Source organism: Salvelinus namaycush, unplaced genomic scaffold (assembly GCF_016432855.1).
Source record: "Salvelinus namaycush isolate Seneca unplaced genomic scaffold, SaNama_1.0 Scaffold3212, whole genome shotgun sequence".
Lineage (NCBI taxonomy): Eukaryota > Metazoa > Chordata > Actinopteri > Salmoniformes > Salmonidae > Salvelinus > Salvelinus namaycush.
In genome coordinates, this window is record NW_024060134.1 from 9,906 (window position 1) to 26,129 (window position 16,224).

A 16,224-nucleotide genomic window follows, 5' to 3' on the forward strand; every position below is an offset into this window, starting at 1 on the left:
CTTAAACCTTAGAGTTACACTAACATTTATGACAGCAGTACCAGGGTACACAGGGATCTTACACTATGGCTTGAAATATGTATTATACATACACTTTAGGAAGAATGGGGTTTAATATATAAAATACTATCCACCATCAAATTAAATATATACACCAATACAAGAGAGTGAGGTGACATCCCTTGAGCACAAGAAATCAGGAAACCATGAATTTATGCACGCATGCAATTCTCCCACTGGTCTAGGGCGAGTACCACAACGTACCAAAAGTAATACTGTAATAATACCCAGGGGCGAATTGGCCATCTGGCAATTCTGGCAAATGCCAGATGGGCTGGACCATCTTTAGTTGGGTGGGATGGTAGAAATTGACACACATTTTTTATTTTTATATATATGTATACTGTATATATACAAATAAAACAATAGAAAAGTTGACATGGCCAGTGGTCCATGGAACTGTTAGATTTTTTGAAAATCTATATATTTTTTTTGCGCAATTTCTCTGTTATACTATAAATTAGCATTTGGCTGATCAGCGGACAGCGGCCCGGTTTCCTCAGGCTGTGATCAGTGGGCAGCGGCCCGGTTTCCTCAGGCTGTGATCAGTGGGCAGCGGCCCGGTTTCTCCAGGCTGTGATCAGTGGGCAGCGGCCCGGTTTCCTCAGGCTGTGATCAGTGGGCAGCGGCCCGGTTTCCTCAGGCTGTGATCAGTGGGCAGCGGCCCGGTTTCTCCAAGCTGTGATCAGTGGGCAGCGGCCCGGTTTCTCCAGGCTGTGATCAGTGGGCAGCGGCCCGGTTTCCTCAGGCTGTAATCAGTGGGCAGCGGCCCGGTTTCTCCAGGCTGTGGGCATCGGCCCGGTTTCTCCAGGCTGTGATCAGTGGGCAGCGGCCCGGTTTCTCCAGGCTGTGATCAGTGGGCAGCGGCCCGGTTTCTCCAGGCTGTGATCAGCGGTCCGGTTTCTCCAGGCTGTGATCAGTGGGCAGCGGCCCGGTTTCTCCAGGCTGTGATCAGTGGGCAGCGGCCCGGTTTCCTCAGGCTGTGATCAGCGGACAGCGGCCCGGTTTCCCCAGGCTGTGATCAGTGGGCAGCGGCCCGGTTTCCTCAGGCTGTGATCAGTGGGCAGCGGCCCGGTTTCTCCAGGCTGTGGGCAGCGGCCCGGTTTCTCCAGGCTGTGATCAGTGGGCAGCGGCCCGGTTTCTCCAGGCTGTGATCAGCGGTCCGGTTTCTCCAGGCTGTGATCAGCGGTCCGGTTTCTCCAGGCTGTGCTGAGGCAGACTCACATTGAACGGGTCAAACGCGTCATCAGCAAAGCCACCGGCGCCGACTCGATCATCAGTTAGCCACGGATATCACGGATCATAAAAAGAAAAGGAAGCTTATAAATGTAGAAAGAGCACATTCCACATTGTCACCTGACTCACAACGTCCTAGTTTTTTGTGTGTGGCTAAAAACAATGATTTGGTCAAACAGTAAAGTGCGTTATCCTCATGACTCCTGTAATGAAAGTGTCTTCCCTGCCGCTCGAACCTCGCTGGGGGCCTGCTGCTGTGATGAGCGAGCCACTCTCCTATCTTTTTATTTAACCTTTATTTAACCAGGCAAGTCGGTTAAGAACAAATTTGTATTTACAATCACGGCCTAGGAACAGTGGTTTAACTGTCTTGTTCAGGAGGCAGAAAGACAGATTTTACCTTGTCAGCTCGGGGATTCAATCCAGCAACCTTTCGGTTACTGGCCTAACGCTCTAACCTCTAGGCTACCTATCCCCTCTTGTGCTCAAGAGAAAAATATGTTCTGATCATATAACATTTCAAAATAAATTGCAGGAAAACAGATTTGGAAGCTTCGTCCCCTTGTCTATGTCGAGGAGGGTCTCAGCTTTCTGTAGGTATAATTTGTATTTCTCAACTCACAATATTCAGCTCAATAACAACTATTTTACAAGCAAGATATTATTTTTTATATGGCTTTGAGATATTGAGCAGAGAGCGTGTCAAATGCCCACCGGCCATTGCGCGTGAAAAGGCCTCAAGGTCTCATGGGTAGTTGCCTACAACTGTAAAGTTATTTTTAGTACATTACATTTACTGTTGGATGAATACATGGCTACTAGCAGTGAGTATCACAGGCGGCTGGTGGCACCTTAATTAGGTAGGACGGCTCATAACGGATGGAACACAGTTAATGGAATCATAACACAGAGTTTCAGAGTGTTTGATGCCGTTCCATTGACTCCATTCCAGACATTACTATGAGCCGTCCTTCCCTCAACAGCCTTTTATAGTGGTCTAGTTAATGTGTTTTAAGTTTCCACTTCCTGTTTCTGTTGTCCTGCTCGGGTGTTGGTATAGTTTACCATGCTCACTGCTTGTCGGGGGGCAGGGTAGCCTAGTGGTTAGAGCGTTGGGCCAGTAACCGTAAAGGCTGCAAGTTCGAATCCCGAGCTGACAAGGTACTAAGCTGTCCCCTGAACAAGGCAGTTGTTCCTAGACCGTCATTGAAAATAAGAATTTATTCTTAACTGACTTGCCTAGTTAAATAAAGATTAAATATATATTGAAGCTTTGCTTGGGCTTTGAACTACCCTGAAAGTCAGAGCCTATAAGACTTGCATTATTCATCCTTTAATAAATGGTGGAACACATTTCTACGCTGCGTTTCCTTTCCGAACTACTATGGTGATCATTGCTCATAATAATCCAATGAGAAGGACTTAATGGAAGATACATCAACTAGCCATGCTAGCAACATCAACATGTAGTTATACAGTATTGTAGAGTCACTACGGCTAGGATTCACATTGAGCCAACATCACACTGCACTTGTGTATACGGGGGGGTGACAAAGGCAGAAGACACATTCCGTTCTAACCAATTGTACAATAAAGTTGTATTCTATTTTGAATTATAATCAATTCTTTTTTATTATTTTTTTAATGCAATTTACACTTGAGCTGTGCAGTGCGATGTCCACGCATTACGGTTGGTTTGAAACCCCACATTGGGTCATGTTTGGAGGGGTAACTTCTGCAATAGCATGTTTCCAGTAGTTGGTAGAGGTGAGGTGGACTAGTGGTCAGCACCTACTCATGATTGTGCTGGTTTTGTCCAGCAGTCATAGGCTACCAGCTCCTTATTAGGTTGCAAAGTGGGGGTAGTGGTTGTCATAGGCTACCAGCTCCTTATTAGGTTGCAAAGTGGGGGTAGTGGTTGTCATAGGCTACCAGCTCCTTATTAGGTTGCAAAGTGGGGGTAGTGGTTGTCATAGGCTACCAGCTCCTTATTAGGTTGCAAAGTGGGGGTAGTGGTTGTCATAGGCTACCAGCTCCTTATTAGGTTGCAAAGTGGGGGTAGTGGTTGTCATAGGCTACCAGCTCCTTATTAGGTTGCAAAGTGGGGGTAGTGGGGGTAGTGGTTGTCATGGGCTACCAGCTCCTTATTAGGTTGCAAAGTGGGGGTAGTGGTTGTCATGGGCTACCAGCTCCTTATTAGGTTGCAAAGTGGGGGTAGTGGTTGTCATAGGCTACCAGCTCCTTATTAGGTTGCAAAGTGGGGGTAGTGGTTGTCATAGGCTACCAGCTCCTTATTAGGTTGCAAAGTGGGGGTAGTGGTTGTCATAGGCTACCAGCTCCTTATTAGGTTGCAAAGTGGGGGTAGTGGTTGTCATAGGCTACCAGCTCCTTATTAGGTTGCAAAGTGGGGGTAGTGGTTGTCATAGGCTACCAGCTCCTTATTAGGTTGCAAAGTGGGGGTAGTGGTTATCATAGGCTACCAGCTCCTTATTAGGTTGCAAAGTGGGGGTAGTGGTTGTCATGGGCTACCAGCTCCTTATTAGGTTGCAAAGTGGGGGTAGTGGTTGTCATAGGCTACCAGCTCCTTATTAGGTTGCAAAGTGGGGGTAGTGGGGGTAGTGGTTGTCATGGGCTACCAGCTCCTTATTAGGTTGCAAAGTGGGGGTAGTGGTTGTCATGGGCTACCAGCTCCTTATTAGGTTGCAAAGTGGGGGTAGTGGTTGTCATAGGCTACCAGCTCCTTATTAGGTTGCAAAGTGGGGGTAGTGGTTGTCATGGGCTACCAGCTCCTTATTAGGTTGCAAAGTGGGGGTAGTGGTTGTCATGGGCTACCAGCTCCTTATTAGGTTGCAAAGTGGGGGTAGTGGTTGTCATAGGCTACCAGCTCCTTATTAGGTTGCAAAGTGGGGGTAGTGGTTGTCATGGGCTACCAGCTCCTTATTAGGTTGCAAAGTGGGGGTAGTGGTTGTCATGGGCTACCAGCTCCTTATTAGGTTGCAAAGTGGGGGTAGTGGTTGTCATGGGCTACCAGCTCCTTATTAGGTTGCAAAGTGGGGGTAGTGGTTGTCATGGGCTACCAGCTCCTTATTAGGTTGCAAAGTGGGGATAGTGGTTGTCATAGGCTACAGCTCCTTATTAGGTTGCAAAGTGGGGATAGTGGTTGTCATGGGCTACCAGCTCCTTATTAGGTTGTAAAGTGGGGGTAGTGGTTGTCATGGGCTACCAGCTCCTAATTAGGTTGTAAAGTGGGGGTAGTGGTTGTCATGGGCTACCAGCTCCTTATTAGGTTGTAAAGAGGGGGTAGTGGTTGTCATGGGCTACCAGCTCCTAATTAGGTTGTAAAGTGGGGGTAGTGGTTGTCATGGGCTACCAGCTCCTTATTAGGTTGTAAAGTGGGGGTAGTGGTTGTCATAGGCTACCAGCTCCTTATTAGGTTGTAAAGTGGGGGTAGTGGTTGTCATGGGCTACCAGCTCCTAATTAGGTTGTAAAGTGGGGGTAGTGGTTGTCATGGGCTACCAGCTCCTTATTAGGTTGTAAAGTTGGGGTAGTGGTTGTCATGGGCTACCAGCTCCTTATTAGGTTGCAAAGTGGGGGTAGTGGTTGTCATAGGCTACCAGCTCCTTATTAGGTTGCAAAGTGGGGATAGTGGTTGTCATAGGCTACCAGCTCCTTATTAGGTTGCAAAGTGGGGATAGTGGTTGTCATGGGCTACCAGCTCCTTATTAGGTTTTAAAGTGGGGGTAGTGGTTGTCATGGGCTACCAGCTCCTTATTAGGTTCCAAAGTGGGGGTAGTGGTTGTCATAGGCTACCAGCTCCTTATTAGGTTGCAAAGTGGGGGTAGTGGTTGTCATGGGCTACCAGCTCCTTATTAGGTTGCAAAGTGGGGGTAGTGGTTGTCATAGGCTACCAGCTCCTTATTAGGTTGCAAAGTGGGGATAGTGGTTGTCATAGGCTACCAGCTCCTTATTAGGTTGCAAAGTGGGGGTAGTGGTTGTCATAGGCTACCAGCTCCTTATTAGGTTGCAAAGTGGGGGTAGTGGTTGTCATAGGCTACCAGCTCCTTATTAGGTTGCAAAGTGGGGGTAGTGGTTGTCATAGGCTACCAGCTCCTTATTAGGTTGCAAAGTGGGGGTAGTGGTTGTCATAGGCTACCAGCTCCTTATTAGGTTGCAAAGTGGGGGTAGTGGTTGTCATTCCCAGTGCTGATTGTGCTTAGCTTCAGTAGAAAATGCTTTGATTATATCACAAAACAAATAGTACAGTAGTGTCATGGTTTACAGTATAACGATGAGTGGGGTTGGTGGGGGTGTTAGGAATGGATGTTAGTGTACAGGGTAAACAGTCCACTTCCACATTCCACCCCTAGGTGGCAGCAGCTACAGAGTCATACCCAGTATTGGTTCTGCTGTAGAGTGGGGGGCGTGGTCCTAATGAGCTGGGCTGAACTCTCTGGATCTACACCGTTCCACGAGCAAAGTGGCAGTGATGTGAAGTTGCTAACTAAGCCCTGATTGGCTGAAGGAAGCAGCCTGTCCAGGGCAGGGCTACTGGGGCTCATTGGGGTCACAGTTACCGTGGGAACAGCCGCGCTCCTCTGGGACTGGCCGTTATAGGCCGGTGGGGTTGAGGGTGAGGGTGAGGGTGGCGGCTTCGGGGTGACAGGTTTCTGTTTCCTCTTCCTGTTGCGTCGCAGCAGCAGAACCAGCACCACCAGGATTATGACCAATAAGAGCATGGCCAGGAGAGGTAGGATCACCAATATCAGGTTGAAGGTCTTCTGAGGGTAAGACTCTACACGGACCGGTGTATTCACAAAGGGAATCTCATTGCCGTCTCCTTTACTCAGAGTGGGCTTGCCCAGAGTAGTATCTGTACCTGCCGAGTCGTTCCGGTTGGTGATCCCCCAGCGGTTGCGACCTTTGAACTTCTGGTGGGTCTTGCTGGGTCTCTGTGTGGAAAGGAGGGAGGTGGACAGGGAGGGTAGTGCCGTCCCAACACCAAACACTGTCGTTTGGTTCAGAGGCTGAGAGAAAGGACTGCTGGTGGTTAGGATGGGACTGTTGGTGGTTAGGACTAGCGATGGATCATACGGAACGACAGTGAACCGGAACTCTCCCCTGGCAGGTGGGACGTTCTCCGCTTTCAGAATGAACACCAAAGAGTCGTTCAGCTCCTGCACTCCAGTCATGTTAGCGTTGAGCTCGAAGGATAGCCTCTCCTGCTTCACATCCTGAAAGGAGAATGACTCCAGTGGCTCGGTTTTCTTACCAGCTTTGGGTTTTCCTCGGACCAGCTTTCCATACTTTGGATGAGAGACAACCTCGAAGAAAGGGTCGCTGACGGATAGAGAAGCCAGCTCAGTCGCGTTGAGGAAACCAGTGTTGAGTTTGACCACGATGCCATTGGGTATTCTCACCCCCTCGCCAAACCTGACCAGGGGCTTAACCGTGATGTTGACAACCTGGTTTGTCAGGTTAGCTTCCGATGTAAATGCGGTGAACTCAAAGCTATCCTGACCAGACGTGAGGGTCACCATGTGATAAAACAAGCTACCCGTCCTTAAGTCCTCCTGCTCAAACTGGCTGACCTCCTGGTCATCCAGCCGAAGGATCTTGCCATACCGTGGCGCGGCGGTGATCCGGTAGTGAACAGTTGTGTTTTTTCCGTTGGTCTCTGCCACCAGACTCTCCTGGGTTAAAACCACAGACGTCTGTCCCTGCTCCAGAGCCAGCCCAGTGTTGTTGATAAGGGAGATGGTGATCTCGGTCACCTCGAGGTTGAAGAGCTTATAGACCGGTTTGTGATGGCCATCGGAAACACTAAAATAAAACACCCCAGAAGCCCGGCTTCCATCATGGACAAAGTACACCTCCCCACTGTTGATCTGAGCCTGAGTGAAGGCCACCACAGACTCGTTAAGGCTTCCTCCCAGGGCCAGATAGCCGTTGTTGGGCTTGCTGATGACGATGTACTGGATGTCCTCTGAAGGGTTGTCCAAGTCTTCCACATTGAGGTTCTCCGGCCCCAGGGCCACTGTGTCCCCCTGCACTACGCTCAGACTGGGGGCTTTGGTCTTCAGAACGGGCGGCTGGTCGTTGACTGGGATCACCGTGATGTTGAACCACTCCTCCAGAACCTGATTAAAGAAGAGTATTACTTTATTTTGTAGAATGGAATCTTGTCTTCTGCATTAGAGTTTGAAGCAGAACTTCCAGTATCCTCAATGAGGCAATTAATTTTGCAGCAATACACAATGTTCAAACAGATTAAAATAATTACATTTAAAAACAGACCTGTACCAGTCCAGAAATAAACAGTTGGATAAAAGTGTGCAAAATACAAGATAGGTTAGCAACATTAAGTAGATAGGTAGGTACTGTATGCAACATTAAGTACCTGGCTGTCGTCCGAAGGGCGCTGGGCCGGCTTACCCTTGGGGTTCAGCCAGGTGTCGAAGACAAAACGGTCGTGGAGCGTCTCGGAGTCGTCATGCCGGTACGTGATGCCATACTTGTTGAGGATGTACTGGGAGAAGTTGGGTTTCTCCACGGTGAGGTTCCTCTCTCCCACCACAATGACCCCGTGCTGGGGTAGAGACTTCACCTGGAACCAGATCTCGTGAGAGCTGCGCTGGGGTGTGGGCAGCTTGGACATAAGGTTAGACGCATCCAGCTTGGACTTGTCGATGACGATGCGGTCACCCTCAGTCACCACAGCACCTAGAATATAATGCGAGACAAGTCGGTATGGAGGACCGAAGCTGCCATAATTACAGTGCATTCAGAAAATATTCAAACCACTTCCCTTTTTCCACATTTTGTTACGTTCCAGCCTTATTCTAAAATGGATTAAATAAAACAATTTCCTCATCAATCTACACACAATAGTGCATAATGACAAAGCAAAAATAGGTTTTTAGAATTTTTTGCAAATGTATTAAATATAAGAAACAGATGCCTTATATACATAACCGTTCAGACCCTTTGGTATAAGACTCAAAATTAAGCTCAGGTCCCGCAGTTGACAGTGCATGTCAGAGCAAAAACCAAGCCATGAGGTTGAAGGAATTGTCCGTAGAGCTCCGAGACAGGATTGTGTCGAGGCACAGATCTGGGGAAAGGAACCTAAACATTTCTGCAGCATTGAAGGTCCCCAAGAACACAGTGTCCTCCATCATTCTGAAATGGAAGAAGTTTAGAACCACCAAGACTCTTCCTTGAGCTGGCCGCCCGGCCAAACAGAGAAATCAGGGGAGAAGGGCCTTGGTCAGGGAGGTGACCAAGAATCCGATGGTCACTCTGACAGAGCTCCAGAGTTTCTCTGTGGAGATGGGAGAACCTTCCAGAAGGACAACCATCTCTGCAGCCCTTCACCAATCAGGCCTTTATAGTAGAGTGGCTAGACGGAAGCCACTCTTCAGTAAAAGGCACATGACAGCCTGCTTGGAGTTTGCCAAAAGGCACCTAAAGGACTCTAAAATATTATATTGTTTGATGAAACCAATATTGAACTCTTTGGCCTGAATGCCAAGCGTCACGTCTGGAGGAAACCTGGCACCATCCCTACAGTGAAACATGGTGGTGGCAGCATCATGCTGTGGGAATGTTTTTCAGTGGCAGGGACTGGGAGACTAGTCAGGATCGAGGGAAAGATGAATGGAGCAAAGTATAGAGAGATCCTTGATGAAAACCTGCTCCAGAGCGCTGAGGACCTCAGACTGGGGGCGAAGGTTCACCTTCTAACAGGACAGCGACCCTTAGTACACAGCCAAGACAACGCAGGAGTGGCTTCGGGACAAGTCTCAGAATGTCCTTGAGTGTCCCAGCCAGAGCCTGGACTTGAACATGATCGAACATCTCTAGAGAGACCTGAAAATAGCTGTGCAGCAATGCTCCCCATCCAACCTGACAAGAGCTTGAGAGGATCTGCAGAGAAGAATGGGAGAAACTCCCAGACTTGTAGCGTCATACCAAAGAAGAGACTCAAGGCTGTAATCGCTGGCAAAGGTGCTTCATCAAAGTACTGAGTAAAGGTCTGAATACTTATATAAATGAGATATCAGTTTTTAGTTTTTAATACATTTGCAAACATTTCTAAAAACCTGTTTTTGCTTTGTCATTATGAGGTATTGTTGGTAGATTGATGAGGGGAAAGAACGATTTAATCCATTTTAGAATAAGACTAACGTAACAAAATGTTAAAAAAGGTGTCTGAATACTTTCCAAATGCACTGTATGTGTGCAATCATTCATCCTTTTATTTATTTATCCATTTATTTATTCATTTATTTATCCATTTATTTATCCATTTATCTATTTGTGTGTTTTTTTATATTAATTTAACTCTAATTTTGGCAGCTTTGGTCCTCCATAAGCAGGAACACCCATGGGTAAAAAAAAAACATGTTGCTAATATTTCATACCCCTTAATTGTATAATATTCATGGAAAAGTGAACTTTGCATAATGTCTAGTTGTTGTACATCATCAATGATTCACCGACAGCCCACCAACCGACCTGTGTTAGCGAGGAGCAGAGTCTTGCGGTCGCGTCCAGCATTCTCGTAGGAGATGTCCATCTCGAAGGTCTCGTTCTCCAGGGAAGCTGGAGGTGAGGACACCGAGAAGGTCATGGAGTCCATGGCGGACCAGCCAACCGACGCCACAAGACTCTGGATGTATAGAATCTCCCGCTGGTCCACCTGAGACACACACACACACAGAGAGACCAGAAATCAGTGAAGGCTGGTGTTACTATGAATCGGAAGGGCAAGCCTGGGAATTTCCCCACTTTTGTAACCTACACTTGGCCCCACTTTTGTATCCCCATTTCAACGTAACCAACAAAAACTAAAGCGTTAGACAAAACACTGAACATCAGAACTTTAGTCATCAACGAATAATTCAAGACATGAACCGTTCACATGAGTTGCTTCTTCCGCTGGAGAAGATCTAGTCTGTGGTTGATATTCAGAATATAAACATATGTTTAATGCATGTCTATGTACTCAGCTGTAGAGAGTGTGACCTGAGGCCTTATCCAATCAAAAACACTGACCACGCTTCCCGCCAAGGCCAAACAACATTTGTTGTGGCTTGAATTGGAATTTATATCCTGTGGAGTTTCCTACTGTTTGTTTCTCACCGTAAATATTGTTTTACTGAACAAATGAATCAGAATACACTCTCCCACACAGTGCAAGAAGAGTCTTATTTTGTCCTCTCGTAGAAACTACTGCGGCAATACAATACCAGTCAAAAGTTTGGACACACCTACTCATTCCAAGGTTTTTCTTATTTATTTATTTTTTTACTATTTTCGACATTGTAGAATAATAGTGAAGACATCAAAACTATGAAATAACACATATGGAGTCATGTAGTAACCAAAAAAGTGTTAAATAAATCTAAATATTTTCTATTTTAGATTCTTCAAAGTAGCTACCCTTTGCCTTGATGACGGCTTAGCACAAGTCTAGCACAAGTACTAACATCAAGGCGGTGACCCGTTCCTGTAGGTTCATGCTCTACAACATTCGCAGAGTACGACCCTGCCTCACACAGGAAGCGGCGCAGGTCCTAATCCAGGCACTTGTCATCTCCCGTCTGGATTACTGCAACTCGCTGTTGGCTGGGCTCCCTGCCTGTGCCATTAAACCCCTACAACTCATCCAGAACGCCGCAGCCCGTCTGGTGTTCAACCTTCCCAAGTTCTCTCACGTCACCCCGCTCCTCCGCTCTCTCCACTGGCTTCCAGTTGAAGCTCGCATCCGCTACAAGACCATGGTGCTTGCCTACGGAGCTGTGAGGGGAACGGCACCTCCGTACCTTCAGGCTCTGATCAGGCCCTACACCCAAACAAGGGCACTGCGTTCATCCACCTCTGGCCTGCTCGCCTCCCTACCTCTGAGGAAGTACAGTTCCCGCTCAGCCCAGTCAAAACTGTTCGCTGCTCTGGCACCCCAATGGTGGAACAAACTCCCTCACGACGCCAGGTCAGCGGAGTCAATCACCACCTTCCGGAGACACCTGAAACCCCACCTCTTTAAGGAATACCTAGGATAGGATAAAGTAATCCTTCTAACCCCCCCCCCCTTAAAAGAGTTAGATGCACTATTGTAAAGTGGTTGTTCCACTGGATATCATAAGGTGAATGCACCAATTTGTAAGTCGCTCTGGATAAGAGCGTCTGCTAAATAACTTAAATGTAAATGTAAATGTCTTACTGTATGTATCAAATGCTGATCCAGGATCTGTCTATTTAATCATATTAATTGTGATCTAAAAGGCAAAACGTTACCAGCAATCCAACTCAGTTGTAGGAATATGGGCCCTGGTCTCCCCTGTCCAAATAATCGTATTGATTATGAAAAGTAATCCCACCTCAGGTTCTGGTTAGTTGTTAGGTTCTTACCATTGTCTGTGTGAAGGAGGAGACGTCAACAGTGAAATTATCAGCCAGCACTGTCACCAGTCTGCCTAGTTTTGGTCGACGAATCACGTTGAAGGTAATGGTGCGGTTGGATGTGTCGCTCTTGTCATTGGTCACCGCCTGCAGGTCCTCCTTGGTGATTGGTGTAGTGGAGCCTGTTTGTGGTGAAACAATATCGGTAAATAAATGCTCCAACATATGGACCTATGGAGGATGTAACCATGGCGCCGGAGAAGAAGGCTGACGTTTTACCTGTCCTATTGTTTGTTTGTTTGTATCTTATTTTGTACATAATGTTGCTGCTACCGTCTCTTATGACCGAAAATAACTTCTGGACATCAGGCCTGCGATTAATCACCACGGAATGGCAGAATCCTTTATTTCCTTTAACGAGTCTGACGCAAATGATATACTGCTTTCTCTGGAACAGGCCCAGATCCCTGTGATATGCATGAAGAGGAGGCAGAGAAAAAGGGGCCGGAGGGCGGGCTGCCTTCTGAGAATTCGTAGGCGATCGAATAAACCCCCACTTCCTTCCATTCTGCTAGCAAACGTGCAATCTTTGGAGAAATAAATAGATGACCTACGCGGAAGATTAAACTACCAACAGGGCATTCAAAACTGTAATATCTTATGCTTCCTCATCAATCTACACACAATAGTGCATAATGACAAAGCAAAAATAGGCCTTCGGAAGGTACTGTATGTTACAACAACTTGGTGTTTGAAAATACTACACATTTTATGTGGATCTTCTGAAGGTAAGTTATAGTTATATATATATATACACCATAGTATATACATAGTTATGGTCATTGTTATAACTCCCAATATGTCAAAGTGTTTTCCAAATGTGTAGGTACACTTTTATTATGGGTGAACCTCGTCATAATCTCAACACTTCCAACAAAAACAAGGACCAGTCTGACGACAGTTTAAAAGGCGGTATCGAGTGTCCTCATTAAAGCTATCCTCCGAAGGCTGTTAACTCCAGACTGTGCTGAACATATTGCTGTGCAGTGGCACACTGTGTGAAAACAGACAGAGGGAAAACTCTTTTGATCTTTAAAAAAAAAAAAACAGTATGGCAAAGACATCACAAACCCACAAAACACATGTTGGAGGCTTGTGATATAAACAAGTCATATAACTGAGAGAAGTCTGACGATGGTGGAGATGATGAAAACAGAGGAGAGAGGGTGATGAGCTAACAGAGTGATGTTCATTCCTCCCTTCCTTTTCTCCCACCCCTCCTCCTCTCTCCTCCTTCTCTCCCAGGCCTCTCCAGGGACTCTTCTTCCTAAGTGGAAGAAGAGGAGGAGGAGGTCGTCTACATTTTTCTTCGTCATTCATGTGCAGACAGTGAAAATGTGCTTGTGTCCCTCAGTCTGATGTTTCCCTCGCATAAGTATGTTTATAGTGTGTGGGTGGCCTCTTTCGCTACAAGGAGAAATACACGACCACATCTAGATCAACACTATTGTCTGCTTTAGTTTAAAAAACCAGAGACGACAGGCTATTTCTGACCATGGTTTTTATACAGGAACTAAACGTAGACCCCCTACAAGGATGGGGCCTTGGAAACGCACATCATGTCTGTTCTGCTTTAGTGCGTCATGAGGAGTTTCAATCACTGCACCTAGTTACACACTCTTGAAAATCAAAACTCCAATATGAATAAAATACGATCCCAATCAGTATATCGAGAGCGGAGTGGGTAGCAGAGTGGAGTGGGTAGCAGAGAGCGGAGTGGGTAGCAGAGAGCGGAGTGGGTAGCAGAGAGCGGAGTGGGTAGCAGAGAGCGGAGTGGGTGGCAGAGAGCGGAGTGGGTAGCAGAGAGCGGAGTCGGTAGCAGAGAGCGGAGTGGGTAGCAGAGTGGAGTCGGTAGCAGAGAGCGGAGTGGGTAGCAGAGAGCGGAGTGGGTAGCAGAGAGCGGAGTCGGTAGCAGAGTGGAGTGGGTAGCAGAGAGCGGAGTCGGTAGCAGAGAGCGGAGTGGGTAGCAGAGAGCGGAGTGGGTAGCAGAGAGCGGAGTGGGTAGCAGAGTGGAGTGGGTAGCAGAGAGCGGAGTCGGTAGCAGAGAGCGGAGTCGGTAGCAGAGAGCGGAGTCGGTAGCAGAGAGCGGAGTCGGTAGCAGAGTGGAGTGGGTAGCAGAGTGGAGTGGGTAGCAGAGTGGAGTGGGTAGCAGAGTGGAGTCGGTAGCAGAGAGCGGAGTGGGTAGCAGAGTGGAGTGGGTAGCAGAGTGGAGTGGGTAGCAGAGTGGAGTCGGTAGCAGAGAGCGGAGTCGGTAGCAGAGTGGAGTGGGTAGCAGAGTGGAGTGGGTAGCAGAGTGGAGTGGGTAGCAGAGAGCGGAGTCGGTAGCAGAGTGGAGTGGGTAGCAGAGTGGAGTGGGTAGCAGAGTGGAGTGGGTAGCAGAGTGGAGTGGGTAGCAGAGTGGAGTGGGTAGCAGAGTGGAGTCGGTAGCAGAGAGCGGAGTCGGTAGCAGAGTGGAGTGGGTAGCAGAGTGGAGTGGGTAGCAGAGAGCGGAGTGGGTAGCAGAGAGCGGAGTGGGTAGCAGAGAGCGGAGTGGGTAGCAGAGAGCGGAGTGGGTAGCAGAGTGGAGTCGGTAGCAGAGTGGAGTCGGTAGCAGAGTGGAGTGGGTAGCAGAGTGGAGTGGGTAGCAGAGAGCGGAGTGGGTAGCAGAGAGCGGAGTGGGTAGCAGAGAGCGGAGTGGGTAGCAGAGAGCGGAGTGGGTAGCAGAGAGCGGAGTGGGTAGCAGAGAGCGGAGTGGGTGGCAGAGAGCGGAGTGGGTGGCAGAGAGCGGAGTGGGTGGCAGAGAGCGGAGTGGGTAGCAGAGAGCGGAGTGGGTAGCAGAGAGCGGAGTGGGTAGCAGAGAGCGGAGTGGGTGGCAGAGAGCGGAGTGGGTGGCAGAGAGCGGAGTCGGCGGCAGAGAGCGGAGTGGGAGGCAGAGAGCGGAGTCGGCGGCAGAGAGCGGAGTCGGCGGCAGAGAGCGGAGTCGGCGGCAGAGAGCGGAGTCGGCGGCAGAGAGCGGAGTGGGCGGCAGAGAGCGGAGTGGGCGGCAGAGAGGGGAGTCGGCGGCAGAGAGCGGAGTCGGCGGCAGAGAGCGGAGTCGGCGGCAGAGAGGGGAGTGGGTAGCAGAGAGCGGAGTGGGTAGCAGAGAGCGGAGTGGGTAGCAGAGAGCGGAGTGGGTAGCAGAGAGCGGAGTGGGTGGCAGAGAGCGGAGTCGGTGGCAGAGAGCGGAGTCGGTGGCAGAGAGCGGAGTGGGCGGCAGAGAGCGGAGTCGGCGGCAGAGAGCGGAGTCGGCGGCAGAGAGCGGAGTGGGCAGCAGAGAGCGGAGTGGGTAGCAGAGAGCGGAGTGGGTAGCAGAGAGCGGAGTCGGTGGCAGAGAGCGGAGTGGGCGGCAGAGAGCGGAGTGGGCGGCAGAGAGCGGAGTGGGCGGCAGAGAGCGGAGTGGGCGGCAGAGAGCGGAGTGGGCGGCAGAGAGCGGAGTGGGCGGCAGAGAGCGGAGTGGGCGGCAGAGAGCGGAGTGGGCGGCAGAGAGCGGAGTGGGCGGCAGAGAGCGGAGTGGGCAGCAGAGAGCGGAGTGGGTAGCAGAGAGCGGAGTGGGTAGCAGAGAGCGGAGTGGGTAGCAGAGAGCGGAGTGGGTAGCAGAGAGCGGAGTCGGAGAAGGCTAACATTTTATGTGTTCCTATCCAATTGTGTTTTTTTGTTTGTTTCTTTGAGTTTAACTTTTTTTTTAAACTTATTTTGTACATAATGTTGCTGCTACCGTCTCTTATGACCAAAAATAACTTCTGGACAGCAGGACTGCGATTACTCACCACGGACTGGCAGAATCCTTTATTTCCTTTAACGAGTCTGACGAGCCCAACTTGAACGATATACTGCTTTCTCTGGAACGGGCCCCAGATCCCCGTGATTTGCGTGAAGAGAAGGCGGAGAAAAAGGGGCCGGAAGGCGGACTGCCTTCTGAGAATTCGTAGGCGATCGAATAAACCCCCACTTCCTTCCATTCTGCTAGCAAACGTGCAATCTTTGGAGAAATAAATAGATGACCTACGCGGAAGATTAAACTACCAACAGGGCATTCAAAACTGTAATATCTTATCCTGTCTAGGATGAGTGTGCCGCTAGCGGCACTCCCCCCCCCCCCCCCCACTGAAAAACCAGTGCCGCGAAATTCAAAAAAAATATTTTTTTAAAATATTTAACTTTCACACATTAAAGTCCAATACAGCTAATGAAAGACACAGATCTTGTGAATCCAGTCAACATGTCCGATTTTTAAAATGTTTTACAGGGAAGACACAATATGTAAAGATGTACATCTATTACCTAAAAACACATTAGCATAATCCACCATCTTTTATTTGTCCACCAACACCAGTAGCCATCACCAATTCGGCTAAACTAAGATATTTATAGCCCCTAACCAACAAAAAAACTCATTAGATGACAGTCTGATAACATATTTATGGTATGGGATAGGTTTTGTTAGA

At 48.6% G+C, this 16,224-nt stretch overlaps 1 protein-coding gene across 1 annotated transcript; it reads right to left on the bottom strand.

Moving 5' to 3' along the window:
• Positions 1 to 1,686: 1,686 nt before the first annotated feature.
• On the bottom strand, positions 1,687 to 11,926 carry LOC120040084 (chondroitin sulfate proteoglycan 4-like). Its single transcript, XM_038985347.1, has 4 exons — positions 11,711 to 11,926; positions 9,815 to 9,998; positions 7,695 to 8,017; positions 1,687 to 7,434 (listed from the first exon to the last, which is right to left on the bottom strand). The coding sequence occupies exons 1-4, from the start codon at positions 11,924 to 11,926 to the stop codon at positions 5,683 to 5,685; spliced, it is 2,475 nt and encodes an 824-aa protein (XP_038841275.1). The 3' UTR covers positions 1,687 to 5,682.
• Between the last annotated feature and the right edge of the window lie 4,298 nt (positions 11,927 to 16,224).